The sequence below is a fragment of the Scyliorhinus torazame genome, chromosome 18 (assembly GCF_047496885.1).
Source record: "Scyliorhinus torazame isolate Kashiwa2021f chromosome 18, sScyTor2.1, whole genome shotgun sequence".
In the NCBI taxonomy this organism is placed as follows: Eukaryota; Metazoa; Chordata; class Chondrichthyes; order Carcharhiniformes; family Scyliorhinidae; genus Scyliorhinus; species Scyliorhinus torazame.
Genome location: NC_092724.1, coordinates 126,961,710 through 126,987,458, shown reverse-complemented (window position 1 = coordinate 126,987,458; position 25,749 = coordinate 126,961,710). Strand labels below are relative to the sequence as shown.

At 49.8% G+C, this 25,749-nt stretch overlaps 1 protein-coding gene across 3 annotated transcripts in view; it reads right to left on the bottom strand.

Moving 5' to 3' along the window:
- LOC140395495 (alpha-1,6-mannosylglycoprotein 6-beta-N-acetylglucosaminyltransferase B-like) overlaps positions 1 to 25,749 on the bottom strand; it is a 1,325,626-nt gene that overhangs the window by 1,069,066 nt on the left and 230,811 nt on the right. For all 3 annotated transcript variants that reach the window (XM_072483321.1, XM_072483322.1, XM_072483323.1), the window contains one exon: positions 6,835 to 6,973. In XM_072483321.1, coding sequence (XP_072339422.1) covers positions 6,835 to 6,973 — 139 coding nt within the window. The remainder of the gene's footprint in view (positions 1 to 6,834; positions 6,974 to 25,749) is intronic.

Here is a 25,749-nt window from a genome sequence, read left to right as displayed (position 1 = left end):
TTCTTCAACAGGACCTTCCAAAATGAAGACATCTCCCACCTAGAACAGCAACAGATGCAGGGAATATCACCACCTACAAGTTCCTGCCCAAGCCACACACCATCCTGACTTGGAACTATATTTCCATTCTTCACTGCCACTCGGTCAAAATCCTGGAAACACCCTTTCTAATGGTTCTGTGTAGGATCATGGAACACATGGACTGCAGTGGTTCAAAAAGGCAGCTCGCCACCAACTTCTCAAGGGCAATAGATGCTGACCGAGCCAGCCTTGGTCACATTACATGAACAAATAAAAAAAGTAACTAGAAATATTCAGAAGACTAATGTATTTTGACAGGGTTCTGGCGATGAAATAACTAGAATCAATGGCTGCATGCACATACACAACATAAAGATCCCTGAATTTACCAAGCAATAAGGGAATCTAGGCACGACAAGCCCAGTGCCCAGAATATGAAAGATCAAAATGGTTTTAAGTACAGTGTGGAACACTTTCTTTAAGGTTGAGGGTTAACACAGTGCCTATGAGAGACAGCGAGCATTATTATTGACATTTCCTGAGGGATACATGGCCTATCACTGTTAGTTTGTCACTCACCTATGAAGAAGAAACATTGCAGTTCACTGCCCTGTCATCCTTCAGATTGGAATTCTTCATGCATTATGACAGGGCAGCCTTCTCATCAAAGTGCATCCACTGACATTTATCAATCAGAAAATGTAAGAGTAACGAAAAGTGAACTTAAAATTTGAAATGATTGCACAGAAATTACTGACCCCCCCCCCCCCCCCCCCCCCCCCACTCCCCATCAATTTGTATCTTGGAAGAGGCACATTGTAATTTGTAAATCATCTCAAATTGCTGGACCATTTACACCTTGTGTTGTTAACCTCGCAAAGATGAGAGCTTGCCATAAACCTCCCGTGAATGCTGAGAAATCACTGGACTTGTGCCCCAAATATGAATAAATCTCACTGCTGAAAGTTAGGCCTTGTACTGCCTAGATCCTGTTAATGGCAAGATTGGTGGTCCTCTCATGCTGCTCAGCCTCAAAGAATTAGAAAGGGAACAATTGAAAATGTGGAGGTGATAAATAGTTCTAAAGGTTCTTTCTGTTAAAGCATTTTTTCTTCTTGTGGTAGTGTTGTCCCTTTAAGAGGGGTGAGCTCACACTGCATGGGTTCTGGGTGGGGGTGGCAAATGTGCTTTCGAAGGTGGTGGGGGTCCGGGTCGAGCCAAGCTGGGTGTTGGCTATATTCGGGGTTGCAGAAGAGCCGGGTGTGCAGGAGGCGAGAGAGGCTGATGTTTTGGCCTTTGCGTCCCTAGTAGCCCGGCGAAGGATATTGTTAATGTGGAAGGAAGCTAAACCCCCGGGGGTGGAGGGCTGGATAAACGACATGGCAGGGTTTATAAAACTGGAACAGGTAAAGTTCGCACTAAGAGGTTCGGCTCAAGGGTTCACCAGGCGGTGGCAACCGTTCAGTGACTATCTCGCAGAACGATAAAGGAACTGGGAAAGTAGCAGCAGCAACCCAGGGGGGGAGGGGGGAGGGCTCGGGTGGGTCCTCAGGGGTGTTTTTGTATGGATATTTTTACTTGGATATGTATATTGGCTTGTTTGACTTTATTATTTGGGAGAGTTAATATTTTGTTATGGCAGTTGCCATTTAGTTTATATATTATTTATTTATTTGTTAAAAACGGTCACTATTATTTATATTGTTTTATTGTTGTAAAAGGGAAAAATTTTTGTACTGTTTTGTTTGGCCGAAAAAAAATTTGAATAAAATATATTTTTTTTTAAAAAGAGGGGTGAGCTCCACTGACCACGCATGGGAGTGGGCGAACCCCGGCCAATGGGGAGTTTACAAGGGGCCTTTGGAACATGACCTCAGGCAGTGTGGACCAGGGAGCTGAAGAGTAAAGACATAGTTTTCTGTGCCTGTTATCCATCTGCCTTTCTTCAATAACCCCCTTTTGTTCACTACTGGAAGCCTTCAGTGTATGTCTCGTGCCACTTCCTTTCTGATTCTTTTTACTTTCTCTCTTGATCCAATATTTTTTCGTTTCTATTACACCTTATGCATTATCCTAATCCCTTCTCTTGTTTCCTCTGAGACTGTTTGCAAATTTGTGGGAAATACCAAACTGAGCAGACACTACTGATGGTGGAAGTGGATGCAAAATGCACAAACAAATGTTATCCGCAACATTCCCCTTAATAAGAATATACTGTGCTAATCACATGCATATTCATTGAATAATATGAGAAGTATAGCAAATAAAGGACACAGGACATTTTTCTGTTCAAATAAAAACCAATTACATATACTGTGCTGCTGTTCACTAAGCCACCTTCTTTAGCTGTGTTATGGAAACGCTTTTTGAGCAATTGTCCATTCAATGACAAAGCTAATTACAGCTGTTCTAAGGTATGTAATAAACTAAAGCAAAACCAAATGGACCTTCTTAAAAAAATTTCAATTGAAAATTTGGATCATGTTGTTGATCTCTCATTTTTAATATTTTATTTTAATTTTGTGTTTCCACTTCTTCATTTCTATGGCCTGAATTTTACGCTCCCCTCTCGTCGGTTTTGAGGCAGGGTGGGAGTGTGACCAGTCATTTTAACATATGTCATTGGGAAATTGTTAGAATCCATTATTAAGGAAGTAATAACAAGACATTTAGAAAGTCAAAATGCAATCCATCAGAGTCAGCACGGTTTTATGAAGTAAATCGAGTTTGATTAATTTGCTAAAGTTCTTCCAAGATGTAACAAGCCAAGTGGATAATGGACATCCTGTAGGTGTGGTATATCTGGACTTCTGGAAAGAATTTGATAAGGCCGCTCAAAAGGTTAATGCACAAGGCAAGATCACATGGGATTAGGGGTAATTAATTAGCTTGGATAGAAGACTGGCTAGCGGACAGAAGGCAGAGAAGGGATAAATGGGTCTTTTTCTGGTTGGCAAGATGTAACTAGTGGGGCGCCACAGGGTTTGGTCCTTGGGCCCCAACTATTTACAATATATTAATGACTTGGATGCAGGGAAAAAGGCTACTATAGCCAAATTTGCAAATGACACTAAAATAGATGGCATAGCAAGTTGCAATGAGGAAATAAGAAATTTACTAATGGATATAGATAGTTTAGGCGAGTGGGCCAAAATTTGGCAGATGGAGTTTAGCGTGGATAAGTCGAAGGTTATCCATTTTGGTCAGAAAAATGGAAGGGCAACTTATTATCTTAATGGAAAGAATCTTCGGAACGCTTCGGCGAAAAGGGATCTTAATTCATGAATCGCAGAAAACTAGTATGCAGGTACAGCAGGTAATATGGAAGGCAAATGGAATGTTGGCATTTATAGCTAAAGCATTGGAGTATAAAAGTAGAGGAGTGTTGCTGCAGCTGTACAACGCATTGGTGAGACCGCAGCTGGAGTACTGTGTACAGTGGTTTGCTTCTGTGCAAGGTCTAAATATCTGTGTACATCTCTTATAATAGAATTATGCAGGTTGAAAGTCAAACCTCTTGCAAAGGTTACACTCAAGTCAGCTCAAGCTTTTCAGACGTTTTCTATTCTCTTGAAATTTTGAGTTACTTAGTGCTGTCAACCTGCACAATAGAATTCTTTATGTATTTTGACAAGACAGCCTTCTTGTCAAAGTTCAAAAATTGATATTTTTCAATCAGAAAATGTCAACCTGAATCTTTTGGATGATGGGGTTGGATCCGGGAGACCCCGCTGCCGTTTCACTCTCTAAAGGGCTTTGATTGTCAGCAGTTGGAAGGAGGTCCAACATTCAGAGTTGGCCGACAGCTATTCAGCCTTCAGGCACAGCGTTGCAGTAGCTGGAAGAGGCACTGCAGCAACATGCTTGGGACTGTGTCCTGGCATGGAGGCCACATACAACACAGAGATCCCAGGGAGGTGAGGGGGGGGGACGCCTGGTGGGTTCACGAGTTGAGTTATCGGCGAGTAGTTTTTAGGGAGGGGGTGGGTGGGTTGTGGGGAGGGAAATTCCGGAGCCTCCTGCCCTTGAAGGCAGGGCGTCACCAGTCAGATGGGCTTCTGATGTGCCCCCCCACTCTCCATCTTTCTGCCCAAGATCTTGGATTTAAAATTTTTCTATTCACACCATGATCTATCTAGCATTCACTAGCCTAAAGGTTGACGCTGGATGGAAGAAGGCCCTTAAGTGGAAATTAAGTGGCTGCTTAAGGGCCTTAAATGGGGCACGGACGGGATTCCCATCTGCCTGCCCCACTGTAACATTGCAAACAGGTCAAGGCAGATGAGATCCCGGAAGGAATGCCTTCCATGCAATTTAGAATATAAGAACTAGGAGCAGGGGTAGGCAATTCAACTCCTTGGGCGCAATTCTCCCAAAGGGAGACAAAGTCCCGACGCCGGAGAGAAAACCGGAGTGTTTCACTCCAGCGTCAGAGCCCGCTCCCAGCCCCCTATTCCCCAGCCCCCGGGGGGCTAGGAGCAGGGTCGCGTATTTTGCGCATGTTGGGCCTTGGCGCCGCATAAAAAGCAGCGGCGCGTAAATGATGCGGCCGGCGTCGTGTAAATGAAGTCACCCGCGCATGCGCCGTTGCCGTTCTCCCCGAGGCCACCCCGTAAGAAGATGGTGGATGGATCTTGCGGGGCGGCGGAGGAAAGGAGGTTCTCCTTTAGAGAGGTCGGCCCGCCGATCGGTGGGCCCCGATCGCAGACCAGACCCCATCGCAGGCCCCCCCGGTGAAGGAATCCCCCTCCCCCCCCCACAGGCCGCCCCCCAGTGTTCCCGCACAGTTCCCGCCAGCAGCGACCAGGTGTGGACGGCGCCAGCGGGAACCTGTCGTGTCGGAGCGGCCGCTCGGCCCATCCACGCCGGGGAATCGCCGTTGTGAGTGTCTCGGGCGATTCTCTGGCTGGTGCGGCACAGAACTCGACGGGGCCTTTCTAGCCAGTTGGGAGAATGGTGGGACGGCGTCGGACTGGCATCACGCGATATCATGGCACGGCTGGCGATTCTCCCAACCGGCGCGACCTCGGAGAATCACGCCCCTTATGCCTGCTCCACCATTCAATACGATCATGGCTGATCTCCTCTTGGCCTCAACTCCACTTTCCTGCCCATTCTCCATAACCTTTCAACCCATCACTAATTAAAAATCTGTCTGTCTCCTCTTTAGACTTACTCAAAGTCCCGGCATCCGCCGTGCCCAATGATCCTGACCACCTGGCGCCAACTTTGATTTTCGGCAAACGCCGAATACTCCACCTAATCGCTTGCCATCCATTACACTTAGAGGTACCCCAAAACTTCTGAATGGCAATTTAATGGCACCACCATCTATCTGCTAGACTGTAAACCCAAGGAAATGCAGTTCAAGGGAGTAACGTTAAAGATTGAAATGAAAGTGTTGATCAGCCCATTCTTTCCACCGAACTGCAACAGTATCTGCAGAGTTTCTTTTCCCCACAATGTATTGCAGACACACTCACTGCCTACTGTGCATTACATTAAAATCAGTAAGGTCACTTAATGATAAATATAGTCCCAAATTCAGTCTTGATTTAAAACATACAAACCAACCAGGTAGCTTAAAACATATCTGTAAAAGAAGCTGTTAAAGTGCTGCACAAAATTATTTTTGAGCGTTATCCCTGCTATGTAGCATAGCAGTGGTTATACATTGAACAGAAATTCCGAACAATGAGATGTACCACCAACAATCTGATTTCATAGTACTTGTTATGGGGTGAATGTTATCCAGGATATTAGAAGAACTCACTGTTCTACTATAAATATTGCCCTGGGGTCTTTAATGCTCACATAAACAGTCAGAGACACAATTTAAAATCTCATCTGAGGGACAGTGAGGCAACCAGTGCAGCATTCCTTCAGTATTGCACTGGAGTGTCAGTTCAGATTAGGTGTTCAAAAGGATGGGGTATATTTTGTTACGTCACTGCTTGCATTGTGATACATGGCGTAGGAAGCATTAACACGGGACTGGGGACAGCACTGCCCATGGTATGAAGTAAAGAGTCACATGGTAAGGGACTTTGAGGGAACAGTCTAGAGCAACACTTTGTAAGTAAGCAGTCTACCTGCATGGAGCAGCACCATGCACAACTATACATTAGATCTGGAAATAGTTAAAGACTAGCAATAAAGGCTTTAATTATACAAGTTTCAAGATCTCCTCACCAAGATATCACCACATACAATATTACAACAGGGTGGGCACACTTTTCTAATTCAGAGACAAACATTTCAACAATTAGACCAAGATTATGTTGAATACAAAATTTACTTGGATAAGCTGGGTAAATGATAAATAGTCTACACAAATTGGAAATATACGTAACCTTTGCTCTTTATTAACTGTCAATCAGAAGGGCTATTGGATAAGGACCGGCTGTAGTAGAGAAATGCAATGAACTGTAAAGCATCAACATTTTCTGATGGGAATGTTCACTTAATAGGAATCTAATTTTAATAGAAACAGGATCGTAATTTCTTGTATATGTTTCTAAAATACCCAAAAGCTAAATATTCAATTTCTGTGAAATTGCTTGTTTTACCGTTATGGTAACAAATTGATAAATTACAATTGATTTGGGTACACTACAGATTTGTCTGGGCATTATTAAAGGACTGAATCATAAATATTGCAATTTTTCTTCATAAGCCTATATTTGCGCCTTATCTTTGAGCTGCATGCTGGGATGCATGTTTTAAGAACGCTAGCTGGCATGTCGCAGTGAGGCACGAGTCATATCAAGATAGGCAAGCTGTGAATATCGTTCACTTTATGTTCGAACTTACTGATTTAAAGCAGAGCTGAGTTCCTCCAACTTTCTGAAGTCGCTCACATTTTCCAGTTTTGCCAGTGGCTCCATCCGCTTCGCTATTATTTCCAGCATATCTGTCATTTTCCTCAGCACGCGTGACTCTAAACCAATTCCTAGAAATGCACGAAAAATCTCTTTATCAATACAATAATGAAACTATGCAGTGAAAGTTAAGGACATGTTATACAGAAACGTTTGTAAGGCGATGCTGGAAAATAGGATTTCGGCATCATGAGGGTGAATTGTCCAGCCCTTTGTGACCATATTTGAAGGTGGGGTGCACATAAAATAAAGTCAGTGCCTAGCCCGCCACCTTCCCGCTCATCCCAACCCTGTCTGGCATATTACCATGGGGCGAGAAAGGCATCAGGCAGTCCAAGTGCACTTATGTCAATTGAGGCCCTTAAGCCGCCAATTAACAGCGACTTACGGGCCTTAACCCACTTCTGCCACAGTTTTTCAGTCTTCGGGAGAAGGCAGAGGAATGGAGAGCAGCCTGGCTGCTTGCATTAGAACATAAAACATACAGTGCAGAAGGAGGCCATTCAGCTCATCGAGTCTGCACCGACCCATTTAAGCCCTTCACTTCCACCCTATCCCCATAACCCAATAACCCCTCCTAACCTTTTGGGACATAAGGGCAATTTATCATGGCCAATCCACCTAACCTGCACGTCTTTGGACTGTGGGAGGAAACCGGAGCACCCGGAGGAAACCCACGCAGACATGGGGAGAACGTGCAAACTCCGCACAGACAGTGACCCAGCATGGAATCGAACATGGGATCCCGGCGCTGTGAAGTCACAGTGCCAGCCACGTGTGCTACCGTGCTGCCCTTAGTTGGCATTAGATGGCTGCTGGTGGACAGGAAGGCGGTTATCTCCTTCGGTGGGATCCCCTGTGCTCATCAGGGGAACACACCCCAAGATCATGCCGCCCTCCCCCTTTATCCCTTCCGCCGGCCTCTAAAACCTGACCCCCACCTCTCATTCCTCAGTGGGGCCAGCCAATTGTACCTGTTCCAAAATCCCCAGACTTCACTAACTACAGAAACCATGACAACATGGTCTCTCGGGGCTGCTTGTAGTCCCAGTATTCGCCAATACTTGGTCCTGGCAAGGCTGCTGATCAATCAAATTGGCCAGCAGCTCTCAAGGGCTGGAATCCCTGTCGCTGAAGTCCCACTCTGACCCAACTAACACTGCCCCCCCCCACCCTCCCGGCAAATTATCACTGCAGGGCAACTGGAGTTCCCTTTTAGTCTGGGTGGGGTGTTGGGGTGGGGCTCTTCTGGATAAATCGGTCCCCCCATAAAATTTACCTGATAGTTACCTTCAAAAAATATACTCATTTCTATCAACCAAGAAAGGAAGTTCAAAAAAGGCCAATTTTGCATTACATTTGAAACTGTTGTGGGAATGAGGGTCGATGACCAGAGGAGAAAGATGTAAAGTAACTGACCAAAAAAGCCAGAGGGTGAAGGGGATATTTATTTTTACTCAGCAAGTGGTTATGATTCAGAATGGACTGGCTGAAAGCATAGTGGAAGCAGATTAGACAGCAACATTCAAATATAAATTGGATCGCTGCTTAAAAAGGAAAGATTTGCAGGGTAAGAACATGGGAGCACGATTAAGGAATAGCTCTTTCAACGCCCCAGCACAAACATGATGGACTAAGTGATCTCCTCCTTCCTGCACTTAGTTCTATAAACTGGATTTTCACATTCTCCCCATATTTGCGTGGATTTCACCCTCACAACCCAAAGATGTGCAGGGTAGGTGGATTGGCCACGCTAAATTGCCCCTTAATTGGAAAAAATGAACTGGGTATTCTAAATTTATTTTTTAAAAACTGGATTTTACTATCCAAAAGCTGGTAGGTTGGGCTCACCTCAGGGATTAACATTTTTAAAATTTCAAACCTGACCCCATCCACCTCATGTATAACAGAGGTCATACAAGGAGTCATCAGCCAATCTTCTCCCTCGAGGCAACTTAACAATTTAAATACTTTAATGAAGCCAACAGCCTCTGAGTTAACCTGATTTGCAGGTTTGACTGTGGCCTACTGAATTTCACAAGAAACTAGGAAGCTGAAGGAAAGCGAAAATAACTTTGGGAATAAGGTATGTGCCTTTCCAGCATTTCTTGTGGGCCAGGAGAAGTAGAGTAGTTCTCCCGGTCCCTCAAACTTCCCCGCATTAAATGCTCCCCACCTCATGCAAAGACCCACGGGGGTTGGGGATAGATTTTTGGATTTTGTTTATTGTCACGTGTACTGAGGTACAGTGATAATTATTTTTCTGCGAGCAGCTCAACAGATCATTAAGTACATGAAAAGAAAAGAAAATACATAATAGGGCAACACAAGATACACAATGCTACTGCATAACACCGGCATTCGGGTGCAAACCTGCAAGGTAAGATAAAAAAGAAAAATTAGTAATAATGCTCGTCTCAGAATTAAATTTTAAAAGATTAGAATGATTATAAGATAAGTAAAAAGAGGATCTGTTAGGGAGAGCTCGCAGAGAGTTGCCACGCTCTGGCGCCATCTTGCTGCAGTCCATGGAATCCCCCATCAAAGTTTGGGATTTGAAACCATCCCCACCAAAATCGGGGAGTGACACCCATCCAAAATGGATGCCCCTTTTCCCCCCAGGATCAAATGCCAATCCCAGGATCAGCTCCTACTCCACCTGGATTGGGGATCATCCTTAATCACCAACCCTACCCCCACCATATTGGAAGCCATGTTGGAATCAGGGAATGCTCCCACCCCCACCCAGGAGTGAACACCCATCCCCAGGATTGGCATCGGCTCCTCCCACACCATGAGGCACTGATAAGAAACCCTCATCACCCTCCCCCACCACAGGGCTTAGCCTCCCCCTCAGATATACCCCAGGGATCGAAGATCAGACACCACCACCATTGCCTAATCCTGCACCCTCCCGAAATGCTCTGCATCTGATTGGAAGCCAGGCCTATGAATCGGGCTAGCCTCCAGGCAGAGAACCTATCCAGGACAAGGTTCAGAACGACGTCCCAACCCATGTAACATGCCCTTCTTAATATCCAAGCCTGTGACTCCATAACCCAAGTAACCTTGAACAAAAAAAATCACTTAAAATTCCAAATTTGTCTTGTTTCCTATGTTTGCAAATGCATGTGCTGGACACAAGGGTGCTGCGATATTGATTATTCTAAGCCCTGCTGAAGCAAGATAATGTTCAGCTGCAGCCCATTGACGGAAAAATTCAAGCCTCAGAATCTGCTCGAACTGAGAATTTTTGAAAATGTTTTTTTTTTTTAAATTGATGCTCACTCTATAAAACATTGTTTTAGATTCAGAAGTCAAACTAAAAATCACAATGATTTCAGACTTTAGCATATGTTGCCGAACAAGCTTTAGTCGCAAATAAATATGACAAAACAAAAACGTACTGCTATGTATATTTGAATGATTCCACAGTAGCTAGCCAGCAGCTAAACAGAAATCACGGGCGAAATTCTCCCCCAACGGCGGGATGCCCGCCGACTGGCGCCAAAGCCGGCGCAAATCAGACGGGCATCGCGCCGGCAAAAAGGTGCGGAAGTCTCCGCATCTTTGGCGGACTAGCCCCAACATTGAGGGGCTAGGCCGACGCCGGAGGGATTTCCGCCCCGCCAGCTGGCGGAAATGGCGTTTGTTGCCCCGCCAGCTGGCGCGGAAATGCGGCGCATGCGCGGGAGCGTCAGCGGCCGCTGTCAGTTTCCCAGCGCATGCGCGGGAGCGTCAGCGGCCGCTGTCAGTTTCCCGCGCATGCGCAGTGGGGAGAGTCACTTCCGCCTCCGCCATGGTGGAGACCGTGGCGGAGGCGGAAGGGAAAGAGTGCCCCCACGGCACAGGCCCGCCCGCGGATCAGTGGGCCCCGATCGCGGGCCAGGCCACCGTGGGGGCCCCCCCCCGAGGTCAGATCGCCCCGCGCCCCCCCCCAGGACCCCGGAGCCCGCCCACGCCGCCTGGTCCCGCCGGTAAATACCAGGTTTGATTTAAGTCGGCGGGACAGGCAATTCCTGGGCGGGACTTCGGCCCATCCGGGCCGGAGAATCCAGCGGGGGGTCCCGCCAACCGGCGCGGCCGGATTCCCGCCCCCGCCCAATCTCCGGGAGCGGAGACTTCGGCGGGGGCGGGGGCGGGATTCACAGCGGCCAACGGCCATTCTCCGACCCGGCGGGGGGTCGGAGAATGACGCCCCACATCTCATCTATGTTTTGCAAGAGCTATTGGTGTACATTTCTATTGTACAACATGATTCCAGCATAGGTTGGTGCATGCTTGTAAAATTTAATGGAATACAGTAGAGCAGATTGCGAGCACATCAGTTTGGTGTTGCTAGATGTGAAAGTTAAATCAAAGTGCATGATAAAATAATCTGCTGACTTCAGTTCGCTGCTGCAAGTGATTTACCGTAAAGGAATCTAAACTTCAAACTCGCTAAGGTCTGTCAGTTGGCACCACTTGAGCCTCTGGCTAAATTAAGGTAAACATTGATCAGTGTACAAGATAAAAACATTTTTTTCTTTTTCATCTGGCGCCCACACTTGACTTCACTATACCGTTGTATGTAAACAGAACTATCCATAAGAGGAAATTAGTGGGAAAAAAAGGAAGTGTTGAATGCACATATCTGAACAAATGTGATCAACGTTTAGAATAATCCATCAATCAAGTTAATAGAAAAATCATCAGCTTTATTCCAAATAAATTAGGTGTCAAAATAAGTTAATGCAGTAGAGCGATGAGCTTCATCTTTGTCCTTGTAGGTTCCAAATGCATGCCCTTTGATGGAGATCCATTAAAGAGGGTGGCCTCTCGCAGATAATATTTGCCCAGTTAATAAATTGTTCTCTATGTGCATTATCATGCATATTAAGTAGAACGCATTTGTTAAATGTATTCGTTCAGGGGATATGGGCGTCATTGGCTAGGCTGGCATGTATTGCCCATCCCTAATTGCCCTTCAGGAAGTGTTGATGAGCTGCCTTTGTGAGTAGCTGCAGTCCATGTGGTGTAGGTACACCCATAGTGCTCTTAGGTAGGGACTGGGCCGGGATTCTCCAAAATCCCGGCTATGTGTTGACGCCGGCGTAAATACCGGGGTGTTTCATGCCGGCGTCAACGGGCCTCTTGGCCCAATGATTCAGTGGCTCACAGGGGGCCAGCACGGCGCCGGAGCTGCGTGTATCTTGCACTGCTGGCGCTGGTCCGTGCATGTGCGCGGCGGCTGTTTCCGCACCGGCGCATGCATGTGATGGCCGTTTCCACGCCAGCACCGCACAACATGGCGTAGCGACACGGCGGCCCGGCGCGGAAGAAGGTAGGCCCCTCCCCGGATCGTCCGCGCCCGCCAATCTGTAGCCCCTGATCGCGGGCCTGGCCATCGTGGAGGCCCCCGCCGGAGTCTGATCCCACCGCCCCCCACCAGTATGGCCAGTGCGGCCGCAGGTCCGAGCTCCCTCCGGGTGGAACCAGGTTAGAACCACGGCAGCAAAACTCGGCGGGAACTTGGCTGGTCGATCGCGGAGAATCGCCGCAGGTGCTGTTTTCAACGGCCCCCGACGGGCGCCGCGTCCAACGTGCGCGCGTTGGTCCCGGCATCGGAGCAGCGTGGTGGGATTTTCCGGCGTCACCGCCGATTCTCCGACCCGGCGCAGGATCAGAGAATACCGGCCCAGTATTTTCACAGCAACAGTGAAGCAACGGCAGTACAGTCTCAAGTCAGGATGCTGCGCGATTCAAGGAACTTGCATACTGTACAAAGGATGTATCTTTCTCACCAGAGGAGGGATTGTATTAAGAGCTCTCCATGGCAGAAAAATTAAATACAATCAAGTTACGGCAGCAACAAAACCAAATTGACTTGTCCGAATAACAAAGCTACATAATGGGCGCGATTCTCCGGAAAGATTTCTAAGTGTGGCAGCGAGCAGGAACTGTAGCGAGCTTCCCGGCGCTCAGCCTGGCGAGGCCGGCAATGCAGTACAACGTTAATTGGTCCACTTAACGAGGCCCCACGGGCTTCACGCTGCAAAAGAAGGCTCGTCAGCCGGTTCGCCGGGACCATGGTCACCAGTCTCCTGCTAACGAGGTCGAGCAGCACTTAAACAGCACTTGCGCAGCTAACCCCACTGAGCACACAGCCATGGCGCTAAGACACCCGGCCCCAAGATTTGGAGACATGGACCTGGTTGAGGCTCCTAAATGAGTTTGAGGCCAGGAGGGATGTCCTGTTCCCAGGAGGGCCCTGGAGGGTGAGCCACAGGGCAGCCAGTGCCACCTGGGACGAAGTGGCAGCGGCCATCAGCTCAGGCAGCGTGACCAGGAGGTCTGGCCTCCAGTGCCACAAGACGTTCAACGATCTACACCGGGCAGCACCGGTGAGTTGCACCCCCCCCTTTTCCACCCCCATGCGAACAGCCTCCTCGACTCTCCATGTGCCACCCAACCCCCTGTTCACCCCCCTCCCTTCAACCCCCTCCTTTCACCACCACCACTCCCCCCAACCACTGTGAATTGCAAGTGCGGTTAACAATGCCCCCTGTCTCCACAGGAGGAGCTCTCCCACAATTGCTGGGAGAGGGCACAGAGTGGCAGAGTGTCCCGAACATAGGAAACCTCACGACCTTCGAGGAACGGGCCCTGGAAGTTACGGGGATGGCCGAGGTCAGAGGAGTCACCAACGCGGAGGTCGCCGCACGCTACAGAGGTGAGGATCCACAGGTCTCCACCCAATGTCCTTGCAAACGTGAGTTGCCAATGCCATAAAGACTGACTCATCCCTCCCACTGACCACATGTCCATTCTCCTGTAGGTCCTCCAGCAAACAACGCTAGCTCATCCAGGGTGGCCCCCTTCTCTGTCTCCCATCAGATCACCTCAGAGGAGAGGATGCCATAATCGACGAGTCACAGTTGTAATCTCCACCCTCCAGATGGAGATAGCACAGATAGACACACCTCGGTGGGGCAACATTACTGGTCAGGCATCTGGGGCACAATCTGGTAAGCACCACACAGTTGCTGATGCACATCCGGTGGAGTCAGTAATACCCAGGCGAGACAGCAGTCAGAGGTCTGCTGGATCCCAGGACCCAGCTGGGTCCCAGCCAGATGTTAACCCAAGGACCAGGCCACCCCGGAACTGATAGAGATGTTAGGGAGCAGCCGGGATATTCAGAGGGAGATGTCAGTGACACTCTGGTGGCTCTATAGTGGATTGGGGGAGTCCCAGAGGCTATGGGCACAGGAGATGGCGCTGGCAATGCGTGGCACCAAGGTCAACACTGCTAGGGTGGCGACCGCAGTGAAGAGCCTGGTGCACGACATCAGCAGTATTAGTGGAGGTGTCTAAGGCGTGGCTCAATTGGCGGCGACCATGGCTGAAGGCCTCAGCAGAATGTCCGATTCGCTGGGGGATGTGACCCAGTACGAGGCTGATCTTGATGAGGTGCTGCAGGACATGTCCCAAATTCAGATCGAAATGAGCGCGGCGCTGCGGAGCTCGCCCCAGTCACAGGTGTGCATTGCCAAGGCACTGCAGGGGATGGCCCAGTCACTGAAGAGCATTGCCGAGGGCGTCGACACCATGGTGCAAACATTGGTGAGCCACCAGGGCTGGCAGGGCCAGAAGACGCAGGGGCAGTTGGGGCTCGATCCACCTGCCACTCTGTCCCAAGTTAAACCCCAAGGCCCTACCAGCACCAACCAGGAGGAGGGGGCACATGGTGCCAACCCCGACCCGTCCCTTGGAGTGGATATGATGGCCACCAGCGCCCCCAAGTTCCACTCCTCTGACGACGCTGCATCCCGCAGTCAGCGCACGGGACAGTGTGGCATGGCTGTGAATGTGCTGCCGCCAAGTACACCGGGGCCCTCCGACCACAGAGCCCCCAGATAACACCCGCTGGGGGTATCGAAGGACACGGGACGTGGTACAAGGCTGACTGCCTCCACCTCTGATGTGCATCCTGGGGACACATCTAGATGTAGTGGGAAAGCAAGAAAGACAAAAGCTCATTGAGGATCACTGAGAGGGCACTGGGGGAGGGGGGGAAGGAGGGGTAGGTAGAGGGTGAAGTGGGGTGAAGGTGTGGTGGGTAGAGTGGGGCATTGTTGGACACTTCTGACACATTACAAAACCCTTCACCCAACCAGAATGACGCCAGCCTCCAAACCCTTGACCCATCTCTCCAGGCATGACCCGTCCCGACCCCCCCCGCACCCGGCTACACTGCGTGTAGGTGATGGGTGTGAGCGAGCATTCAGTAAACAGGCAGGAGTCAGATTATGGCATAAATTGAGGAGCAACAGCGCTCAGCTCTCTGCAGGTTATTATCAGCCCCCCCCCCCCTCCCCTGTCCTCGACAGTGACCCGACACAGTCCCAGCAGCCTGGAGTGATGTAACACGGAACCTTGGATGGTGGGAAATAGGGTGAGGGGGTGGGGAAGGTGGCAATGGCGGACCAGGCCACGTTTTATGTGAAGCGGGTGAGTATGAGGGCCGCCCTGGCCCTCCGGGCGTGCCAGACCCTCACTATTGCAGCCTGTCGTGCAGCCTCTGGTTGGTTCCTTCTCGGGATCGTCCTCCTGCCCCTGCTGGTCCGGCGCCTCCTCATTATCCTCGTCCTTGTTCTGATCCTCCTCCTCCTCGGAGGTGGCCACATGTTCCTCATCCCCCACCTCCAGCACATCACCCCGCTGCTATGCCAGGTTGTGGAGGACACAGCAGATCACCACAGAGCAGTATGTCCGGTGGGGTGTACTGCAGGGCAAAGAGCGGTCAAAGCATCGTAAGCGCATTTTAAGCAGCCCGGGTGGTAACATGGGCCCCGTTATATCTCTGGCCTCCATACTGGCGTCATTAGCCAGGTCCTCTGCAGGTACACCTTTTCCCCCAGGAGCCAGCCGGACATCCTTCACGCAATGAGACATGCATATAGTCTATTAGCCCCTGGAAGTGGGGCAAGCCGGAGATGGTGGAGAATCCTGCTCCCGGGCATCTTGTTGGGTTTGGTCTGTGTCAACATTGATGTAGTTTTCCACCCGGGCAAACAGGGCATCCGTGACTTGTCAGATGTGCCTGTGGGCTGTAGCCGGCAAGATGTCACACAGGACCCCGCTTGAGCCCTGGAATGACCCCGAGTCTTAAAGGTGCATCGCTGTGGTGACCTTGAAAGCCACTGAGAGCGGATGTCCTCCTCCACGTGGTGCCAGGTCCGGGAGGACATGGTATAGGTGCTGCACCATCTCCTTGTTGATGCGGAGTGTCTGCTCGAACAACCAGCGATGCCTGTAAGCCCTGGGCCATTGCGGGCCTCCCCCTCTGGGTTTCACCCTGGCCTGATGGGTGGGCAGGTCCTCAGGGAGCGGGACAGGTCCAGCACATGGGCCACCACCTCGAGCCACAGTCGCTGGCGCTTGGCAACTGACCTACCAGCAGCACCACGAGGGCCTGTTCTGCGGGGTCCAAAATACCGTCATACAGTTCAATTTGTGAAAGGAATTGGGAGAGGGTGTGGGACTGACAAACAGCAGTGTCGCCCACCCCGCGACCCTCCATTCCCCCATTGAACTCCCACCCCCCTCCCACACGTCCAGAATTCCCTGCCCACGCACGTCTGCAGTGGGGCGCCTCTCAATGGACCTCAGGCTCTGTACCCCTGACATCCGCACATAACGTTACTTGGACCAGGCGCTGGCCTCCTCCCCATTGCACTCACCTACCCTCCGGCCATGGGCATGTCCCCGGTGCTGGGGCCCATCCTCTGGTGTCCAGATCTCGACTGGTATGTGTGTGATGTTGTCTCCCGCAGTATTCAGGCACAGTGTCCAGGCATCATGGTCTGATTGGGATGCTAGACAATGACTCCCACATGCTACATGGCCCGCCTACCCATGGGAATCGGTCAACCATTCGGTCCATCTCCTGTTGGAAGACCGAGACCCCATTAGTGACGCCGAAGGGAACCCTAAGGAAGTGGTAAAGGCAGCCATTCACTTCACTGTTGTATATATCACATACGACATGCAATACGGTAAGGCTTGCATGAGGCCGTTGCTGTTTGTCATTTTTATCAATGACCTAGAGGAAGGCGCAGAAGGGTGGGTGAGTAAATTTGCAGATGATACTAAAGTCGGTGGTGTTGTCGATAGTGTGGAAGGATGTAGCAGGTTACAGAGGGATATAGATAAGCTGCAGAGCTGGGCTGAGAGGTGGCAAATGGAGTTTAATGTAGAGAAGTGTGAGGTGATTCACTTTGGAAGGAATAACAGGAATGCGGAATATTTGGCTAATGGTAAAGTTCTTGAAAGTGTGGATGAGCAGAGGGATCTAGGTGTCCATGTACATAGATCCCTGAAAGTTGCCATCCAGGTTGATAGGGTTGTGAAGAAGGCCTATGGAGTGTTGGCCTTTATTGGTAGAGGGATTGAGTTCCGGAGTGGGGAGGTCATGTTGCAGCTGTACAGAACTCTGGTACGGCCGCATTTGGAGTATTGCGTACAGTTCTGGTCACCGCATTATAGGAAGGACGTGGAGGCTTTGGAGCGGGTGCAGAGGAGATTTACCAGGATGTTGCCTGGTATGGAGGGAAAATCTTATGAGGAAAGGCTGATGGACTTGAGGTTGTTTTCGTTGGAGAGAAGAAGGTTAAGAGGAGACTTAATAGAGGCATACAAAATGATCAGGGGGTTGGATAGGGTGGACAGTGAGAGCCTTCTCCCGCGGATGGATATGGCTGGCACGAGGGGACATAACTTTAAACTGAGGGGTAATAGATATAGGACAGAGGTCAGAGGTAGCTTCTTTACGCAAAGAGTAGTGAGGCCGTGGAATGCCCTACCTGCTACAGTGGTGAACTCGCCAACATTGAGGGCATTTAAAAGTTTATTGGATAAGCATATGGATGATAATGGCATAGTGTAGGTTAGATGGCTTTTGTTTCGGTGCAACATCGTGGGCCGAAGGGCCTGTACTGCGCTGTATTGTTCTATGTCTATGTCTATGCTCCTGTACTACAGGTATGGGGGTAGATCCTGCCTGCTGGCTCCGCCCAGTAGACTGAGTATAAATGTGGGTGCTCACCGAGCTGCAGCCATTTCGGCAGCAGCTGCAGGAGGCTACACATCTCTGCTTAATAAAGCCTCGATTACACCCTACTCTCATCTCGTCGGAATTGATAGTGCATCAATTTATTAAGCAGAGATTTTACAACGATGGACCTCCGCATCAAGCCAGATCGACGACAGCTGCACCCTCAAGCAGACAACGCCAAGTCAGCCTTCGCACATTGGCTAGCTTGCTTTGAAGCCTACATCGGATCTGCGATGGAACCATCCTCAGAGGCACAGAGGTAACGGGTACACACAATCCAGGGGTTGCATTGGCCTTCGCACATTGGCTAGCTTGCTTTGAAGCCTACATCGGATCTGCGATGGAACCATCCTCAGAGGCACAGAGGTAACGGGTACACACAATCCAGGGGTTGCATTGGCGGAGTCATGCGCAGTTGCTCCCCCAGCACTCCCCCTCCCTCTCCCCGCCCAAAGCAGACTCCCCCCCCCTCCCATGGTGGCCCATTCCACCCGAGGGTGGACCCCAAATCCCCGCTAAGCACTCTCGCTCGAGCGCAACAAGGCCAGAGAATCGCATCCAATATTTATCTGATTAGCAATGAAGACTGCGAGGACGGCACATTAGCATAGCGGTTAGTACTGCTACCTCACGACGCTGAGGACCTGCATTCAGTCTCAGCCCAGGGTCACTGTCCTTGTGGAGTTTGAACATTATCCCCGTGTCTGCGAGGGTCTCCACCCCTCAACTCAAATATGTGCAGGTTAGGTGAATTGGCCACGCTAAATTGCCCCTTTATTGGGAAAAAAAGAATTGGATACTGGAAAAAAATAATTTTAAACCAATGAAGACTGCTGACTATGTAGATTATGTAAAAATCATAACTATTTTGTATCGCATCAGAGTAAAAGCAAGCAAGCAAAAATTGCTTGTTATTTTAATTTAGTATTTGGTGGAAAACAGCCACCTGTTGATATCACAATGAAGCTTTTGTTTGCTTGACTGGTCATTCCTGTACGTGAACATCTTCCACAGGATTTATTTAGACCAAAATATAGTAAAACAACAGCATTATTTTAGTGTCCTCGCAGTTGCAGAGATGACCTTGTGGGTAAAATATAATCTTCTGGCTGCAAACAATTCTTAATCACAATTGTAAACCTTGGGACAGTTGTTTATCATTACATGCCACGAACAGTGCCAATATTTATAATATGCTATTTATACATTGTCTTAATTCTTTGTGTGTTGGTTTCTGAACTGGTGTGAAAATGAGTGACTCCAGCACTGTAATTGCTGCCCAATACCAAGGTTTGTCAGATATGTTCTCTCATTAACTTGCAGGGCCAACAAAGCTCAATGTTATTACAGCATTTAACGAATACATCACTTCATCTCACCATAGTAATTACATTATTTCATGATCAAGAATCAATAGACAAATTGCTGTGTCTGAAACCTGCCCTTCTCACCAATGCTGTTAATATTCACCTTGAATAATCGCTGGAATTACACCTTTGCTGCAATAAGTAAAATTCAGAGGATGCAATGCTAATACCCATCAGTCAATTATCATTTACGTGAACTTAAGTGACGGATTTGGTTGCATATTCTTGCAAATAGAATGGTGTTTGAGCAGGCACACAAATTGACCTCAACTGTTACAGATAGTGTTGGCATTGAAATATCCTTGTTCGATTTTGTACTGTAGTTGTACTTTTATACAGCAATTTTTCCTTGATGTGTACAAAGAGCAAGTGGGTAGTCAGGGAAAGGGTTGGCCCACTCAAGGACAAGGGAGGGAATATATGCATGGAACCAGAGGAAATGGGTGAATGAGTACTTTGCATCAGTATTCAACAAAGAGAGACTTCCGGGTGCGGCGATGACCAGCTAGGTCGCACATTTCGGCAGCTCCCGGTGGAACGGACTTTTGGGCTCTTGATAGGAGCCCCAACGGCAATTCTAACGGCAAAAAACACTGTTCTGGAATCCAGAAGGGAATCCCCCCCTGGACACGGATGGAAAAAAGAGAGGAAAGTGGCCGGATTGCGGTGGATCCTCTAGAGCAGCGGCCAGGAAGGCAGGCACAAAGCAAGATGGCGTTGGAAGGAGGCAGTTTAATACGGGGCCCTGACCAACAAGAGTTCCTGCGGCATTGCGTGGAAGAACTCAAAAAGGAGATGAAGAAGGAGCTGTTGGCCCCGATATTACAAGCGATTGAGGGGCTAAAGGAGGAGCAAAAGACCCAGGAACAGGAGCTTTGGGTCGTGAAGGCAAAGGCTGCTGAGAATGAGGATGACATACAAGGCCTGGTGGTGAAAACGGAGATGCACGAGGCACAACACAAAAGGTGTGTGGAAAGGCTGGAGGTGCTGGAGAATAATGCGAGGAGGAAGAATTTAAGGATTCTTGGTCTTCCCGAAGGTGTAGAAGGGGCGGACGTCGGGGCATATGTGAGCACGATGCGGCACTCGTTAATGGGATCGGAGGCCCCGACGGGTCCGCTGGAGGTGGAGGGAGCATATCGAGTTATGGCGCGAAGACCGAGGGCTGGAGAAATTCCTCGAGCCATAGTGGTGAGATTTCTCCGATATAAGGACAGAGAGATGGTCCTCAGGTGGGCAAAGAAAACTCGGAGCAGTAGGTGGGAGAACGCGGTGATCCGCGTATATCAAGATTGGAGTGCGGAGGTGGCGAGAAGGAGGGCAAGTTTTAATCAGGCCAAGGCGGTGCTGCACAAACGGAAGATTAAATTTGGAATGCTGCAACCGGCAAGACTGTGGGTCACACATCAAGGGAAACACCACTACTTCGAAACGGCAGATGAGGCGTGGACATTTATTGTCGAGGATAAACTGGAGTGAGCGGGCCATAAAAAGAACGTTTGGGACAAAGTGGGGGGGTGAATATGTGGGATGAAGGGGGGGAAAAGAGGGAAGAGATGACTTCCCAAGTTGTTAATCCTGCGACCCTGTAACTTTTCTCTCTTCCCCATGTTGTGGGGGAGGGGGGGAGGGAGGATGAGAAGCTGAGGGCGCTGGCCATTGGGAGCGGGGCCAAAAGGGAAGCGCGGGCTTTGTTCCCGCGCTATGGTAATCACGGCGGGAACAGGGAAGTAGGAAGGAGGGGGCCTCGCACAGTGTGAGCCAAGGTCACGGGGGGAAGCAGAGGTCGGCCAGAGTTTGCTGACTTCTGGGAGCAACATGGGGGGTGCAATTACGCTAGTTTGGGATCTAGCGGGGGGGGGTGTTAACTGGGTTGCTGCTGCTGGGGAGAAGGGGGAGCTGGTATGGGGGGGTGGGTGGTCGGGGTGGGGGGGGGCGCCGCTTGGGGGAGATACGGCTACGTGAGAACCGGGTGAGGAGCTGGATTGAAAAAGGAGATGGCTAGTCGTCAAGGGGGGGGGGGGGTAAAGAACCCCCCAACCCGGTTGATCACGTGGAATGTGAGAGGGCTGAACGGGCCGATTAAGAGGGCACGGGGACTTGCACACCTAAAGAAACTTAAGGCAGATGTGGTTATGCTTCAGGAGACGCATCTGAAGCTAATAGACCAGGTCAGACTACGCAAAGGATGGGTGGGGCAGGTGTTTCATTCGGGGCTAGACGCAAAAAACAGGGGGGTGGCCATACTAGTGGGGAAGCGGGTAATGTTTGAGGCAAAGACTATAGTGGCGTATAGTGGGGGCAGATACGTGATGGTGAGTGGCAAATTGCAAGGGGAGGCGGTGGTATTAGTGAATGTGTATGCCCCGAACTGGGATGATGCCAACTTTATGAGGCGTATGCTAGGACGAATCCCGGACCTAGAAGTGGGGAAGTTGGTAATGGGTGGAGATTTTAATACGGTGCTGGACAGATCGAGGTCCAGGACCGGAAGGAGGCCGGCTGCAGCTAGGGTGCTTAAGGACTTTATGGAGCAGATGGGAGGTGTAGACCCCTGGAGATTTAGTAGACCTAGGAGTAAGGAGTTTTCGTTTTTCTCCTATGTCCACAAAGTTTATTCACAAATAGATTTTTTTGTTTTGGGAAGGGCACTGATCCCAAAAGTGACGGGGACGGAGTACACGGCTATAGCCATTTCGGATCATGCTCCACATTGGGTGGACCTGGAGATAGGGGAAGAAAAACAACAGCGTCCACCCTGGAGAATGGACATGGGATTATTGGCAGATGAGGGGGTGTGTTTAAGGGTAAGGGGGTGTATTGAAAGGTACTTGGAACTCAATGATAATGGGGAGGTACAGGTGGGAGTGGTCTGGGAGGCGCTGAAGGCAGTGGTTAGAGGGGAGCTGATATCTATTAGGGCACATAAAGGAAAGCAGGAGGGTAGGGAAAGGGAGCGGTTGTTGAAAGAACTTCTGAGGGTGGACAGACAATATGCGGAGGCACCGGAGGAGGGACTGTACAGGGAAAGGCATAGGCTACATGTAGAATTTGACTTGTTGACTACGGGTAATGCAGAGGCACAATGGAGGAAGGCACAGGGTGTACAGTACGAATACGGTTGCTGGCCCACCAACTGAGGAAAAGGGGAGCAGCGAGGGAGATAGGGGGGGTGAGAGATGAGGAGGGAGAGATTGAGCGGGGAGCGGAGAGAGTGAATGGAGTGTTCAAGGCATTTTACGAAAGATTATATGAAGCTCAGCCCCCGGATGGGAAGGAGAGAATGATGTGCTTTCTGGATCAGCTGGAATTTCCTAAGGTGGAGGAGCAGGAGAGGGTGGGACTGGGAGCACAGATTGAGACGGAGGAAGTGGTGAAAGGGATTGGGAGCATGCAGGCGGGGAAGGCCCCGGGACCAGACGGATTCCCAGCAGTTGAATTCTATAGGAAATATATGGACTTGCTGGCCCCGCTACTGATGAGAACCTTTAATGAGGCGAGGGAAAGGGGGCAGCTGCCCCCGACTATGTCAGAGGCAACGATATCGCTCCTCCGAAAGAAGGAAAAAGACCCGCTGCAATGCGGGTCCTACAGGCCCATTTCCCTCATGAATGTGGATGCTAAGATTCTGGCCAAGGTAATGGCAATGAGGATAGAGGATTGTGTCCCAGGGGTGGTTCATGAGGACCAAACTGGGTTTGTGAAGGGGAGACAGCTGAATACAAATATACGGAGGGTGCTAGGGGTAATGATGATGCCCCCACCAGAGGGGGAAGCGGAGATAGTGGTGGCGATGGATGCCGAGAAAGCATTTGATAGAGTGGAGTGGGATTATTTGTGGGAGGTGCTGAGGAGATTTGGTTTTGGGGATGGGTATATCAGGTGGGTACAGTTGCTGTATAGGGCCCCGATGGCGAGCGTGGTCACGAATGGACGGAGGTCTATTTTCGGCTCCATGGAGGGACGAGGCAGGGATGTCCTCTGTCCCCGTTATTGTTTGCACTGGCGATTGAACCCCTGGCCAGAGCATTGAGGGGTTCCCGGAAGTGGAGGGGAGTACTCAGGGGGGAAGAAGAACACCGGGTATCTCTGTATGCGGATGATTTGTTGCTATATGTGGCGGACCCGGCGGAGGGGATGTCAGAGATAATGCGGATACTTGGGGAGTTTGGGGATTTTTCAGGGTATAAACTGAACATGGGGAAAAGTGAGTTGTTTGTGGTGCATCCAGGGGAGCAGAGCAGAGAGATAGAGGATTTACCATTGAGGAAGGTAACAAGGGACTTCCGGACTTGGGGATCCAGATAGCCAAGAATTGGGGTACATTATACAGGCTTAATTTAACGCGGTTGGTGGAACAGATGGAGGAGGACTTTAAGAGATGGGACACGGTGTCCCTGTCATTGGCAGGTAGGGTGCAGGCGGTTAAAATGGTGGTCCTCCCGAGATTCCTTTTTGTGTTTCAGTGCCTCCCGGTGGTGATCACGAAGGCTTTTTTCAAAAGAATTGAGAAGAGTATTATGAGTTTAGTGTGGGCTGGGAAGACCCCGAGAGTGAGGAGGGGATTCTTGCAGAGTAGTAGGGACAGGGGGGGGGCTGGCACTACCGAGCCTAAGTGAGTACTACTGGGCCGCCAATGTTTCAATGGTGTGTAAGTGGATGGGAGAAGGGGAGGGAGCGGCGTGGAAGAGATTGGAGAGGGCGTCCTGCAGGGGGACTAGCCTACAAGCAATGGTGACGGCACCGTTGCCATTCTCACCAACGAAATACACCACAAGCCCGGTGGTGGTGGCTACATTGAAAATTTGGGGGCAGTGGAGACGGCACAGGGGAAGGACGGGAGCTTCGGTGCGGTCACCGATAAGAAACAATCATAGGTTCGTTCCGGGCAGAATGGATGGGGGATTTGGAGCATGGCAAAGACCTGGGGTAGTACAACTGAGAGATCTGTTTGTAGATGGGACGTTTGCGAGTCTGGGAGCGCTGACGGAAAAATATGGGTTGCCCCAAGGGAATGCATTTCGGTACATGCAATTGAGGCCTTTTGCGAGGCAACAGGTGAGGGAATTCCCGCAGCTCCCGACGCAGGAGGTGGAGGATAGAGTGATCTCAGAGACATGGGTGGGGGATGGTAAGGTGTCGGACATGTACAGGGAAATGAGGGATGAGGGGGAGATCATGGTAGATGAGCTGAAAGGGAAATGGGAAGAAGAACTGGGTGAGGAGATTGAGGAGGGGCTGTGGGCTGATGCCCTACATAAGGTAAACTCATCGTCCTCGTGTGCCAGGCTAAGCCTGATACAATTTAAGGTGTTACACAGGGCGCATATGACTGGAGCACGGCTTAGTAAATTTTTTGGTGTAGAGGATAGGTGTGCGAGATGCTTGAGAGGCCCATCGAATCACACCCACATGTTCTGGTCATGCCCGGCACTACAGGGGTTCTGAGTGGGGGTGGCAAAGGTGCTTTCGAAGGTGGTGGGGCTCCGGCTCGAACCAAGCTGGGGGTTGGCTATATTTGGGGTTGCAGAAGAGCCAGGAGTGCAGGAGGCGAGAGAGGCTGATGGTTTGGCCTTTGCGTCCCTAGTAGTCCGGCGCAGGATATTGTTAATGTGGAAGGAAGCCAAACCCCCGGGTGTGGAGACCTGGATAAACGACATGGCAGGGTTTATAAAGTTAGAACGGATTAAGTTCGTGTTAAGGGGTTCGGCTCAGGGGTTCACCAGGCGGTGGCAACCGTTCGTCGATTACCTCACAGAAAGATAGAGGGAATGGAGAAGAAGTAGACAACAGCAGCAACCCAGGGGGGAGGGGGGGGGGGGAAATCGAACGGACTCTCAGAGATGTTATTGTATATGTATAATATGTATAGGTAGTTGTTATAGGTAATTGTATATTGGATTGTTGGATTGTATTTTTGGAGAGTATTTATTTTGGACAAGGCAGTTGCCATTCAGTTTTGTTTTTGTTTATATATTATTTATTTACTTGTTTAAAACTGGCCACTGTTATTTATATTGCTTTATTGTTGTGTAAAAGAAACACTACGTACTGTTATGTTTGGCCAAAAATCTTGAATAAAATATATATTTTTAAAAAGTATTCACCAAAGAGAAGGACTTGGTGGGTGATGAATCCAGGGAAGGTGTGTAGATAGTCTGGGTCACATTGAGATCAAAAAGGAGGTGGAGTTGGACGTCTTGAAAAACATTAAGGTAGATAAATCCCCAGGGCCTGATGGGAACCAGCCCAGAATACTGAGGGAGGCAAGGGAGGAAATTGCTGGGCCCTAGACAGGGATATTTGTATCCTTACTGGCCAAAGGTGATGTCCCAGAGGACTGGAGAATAGCTAATGTTGTTCCTTTGTTTAAGAAGGGTAG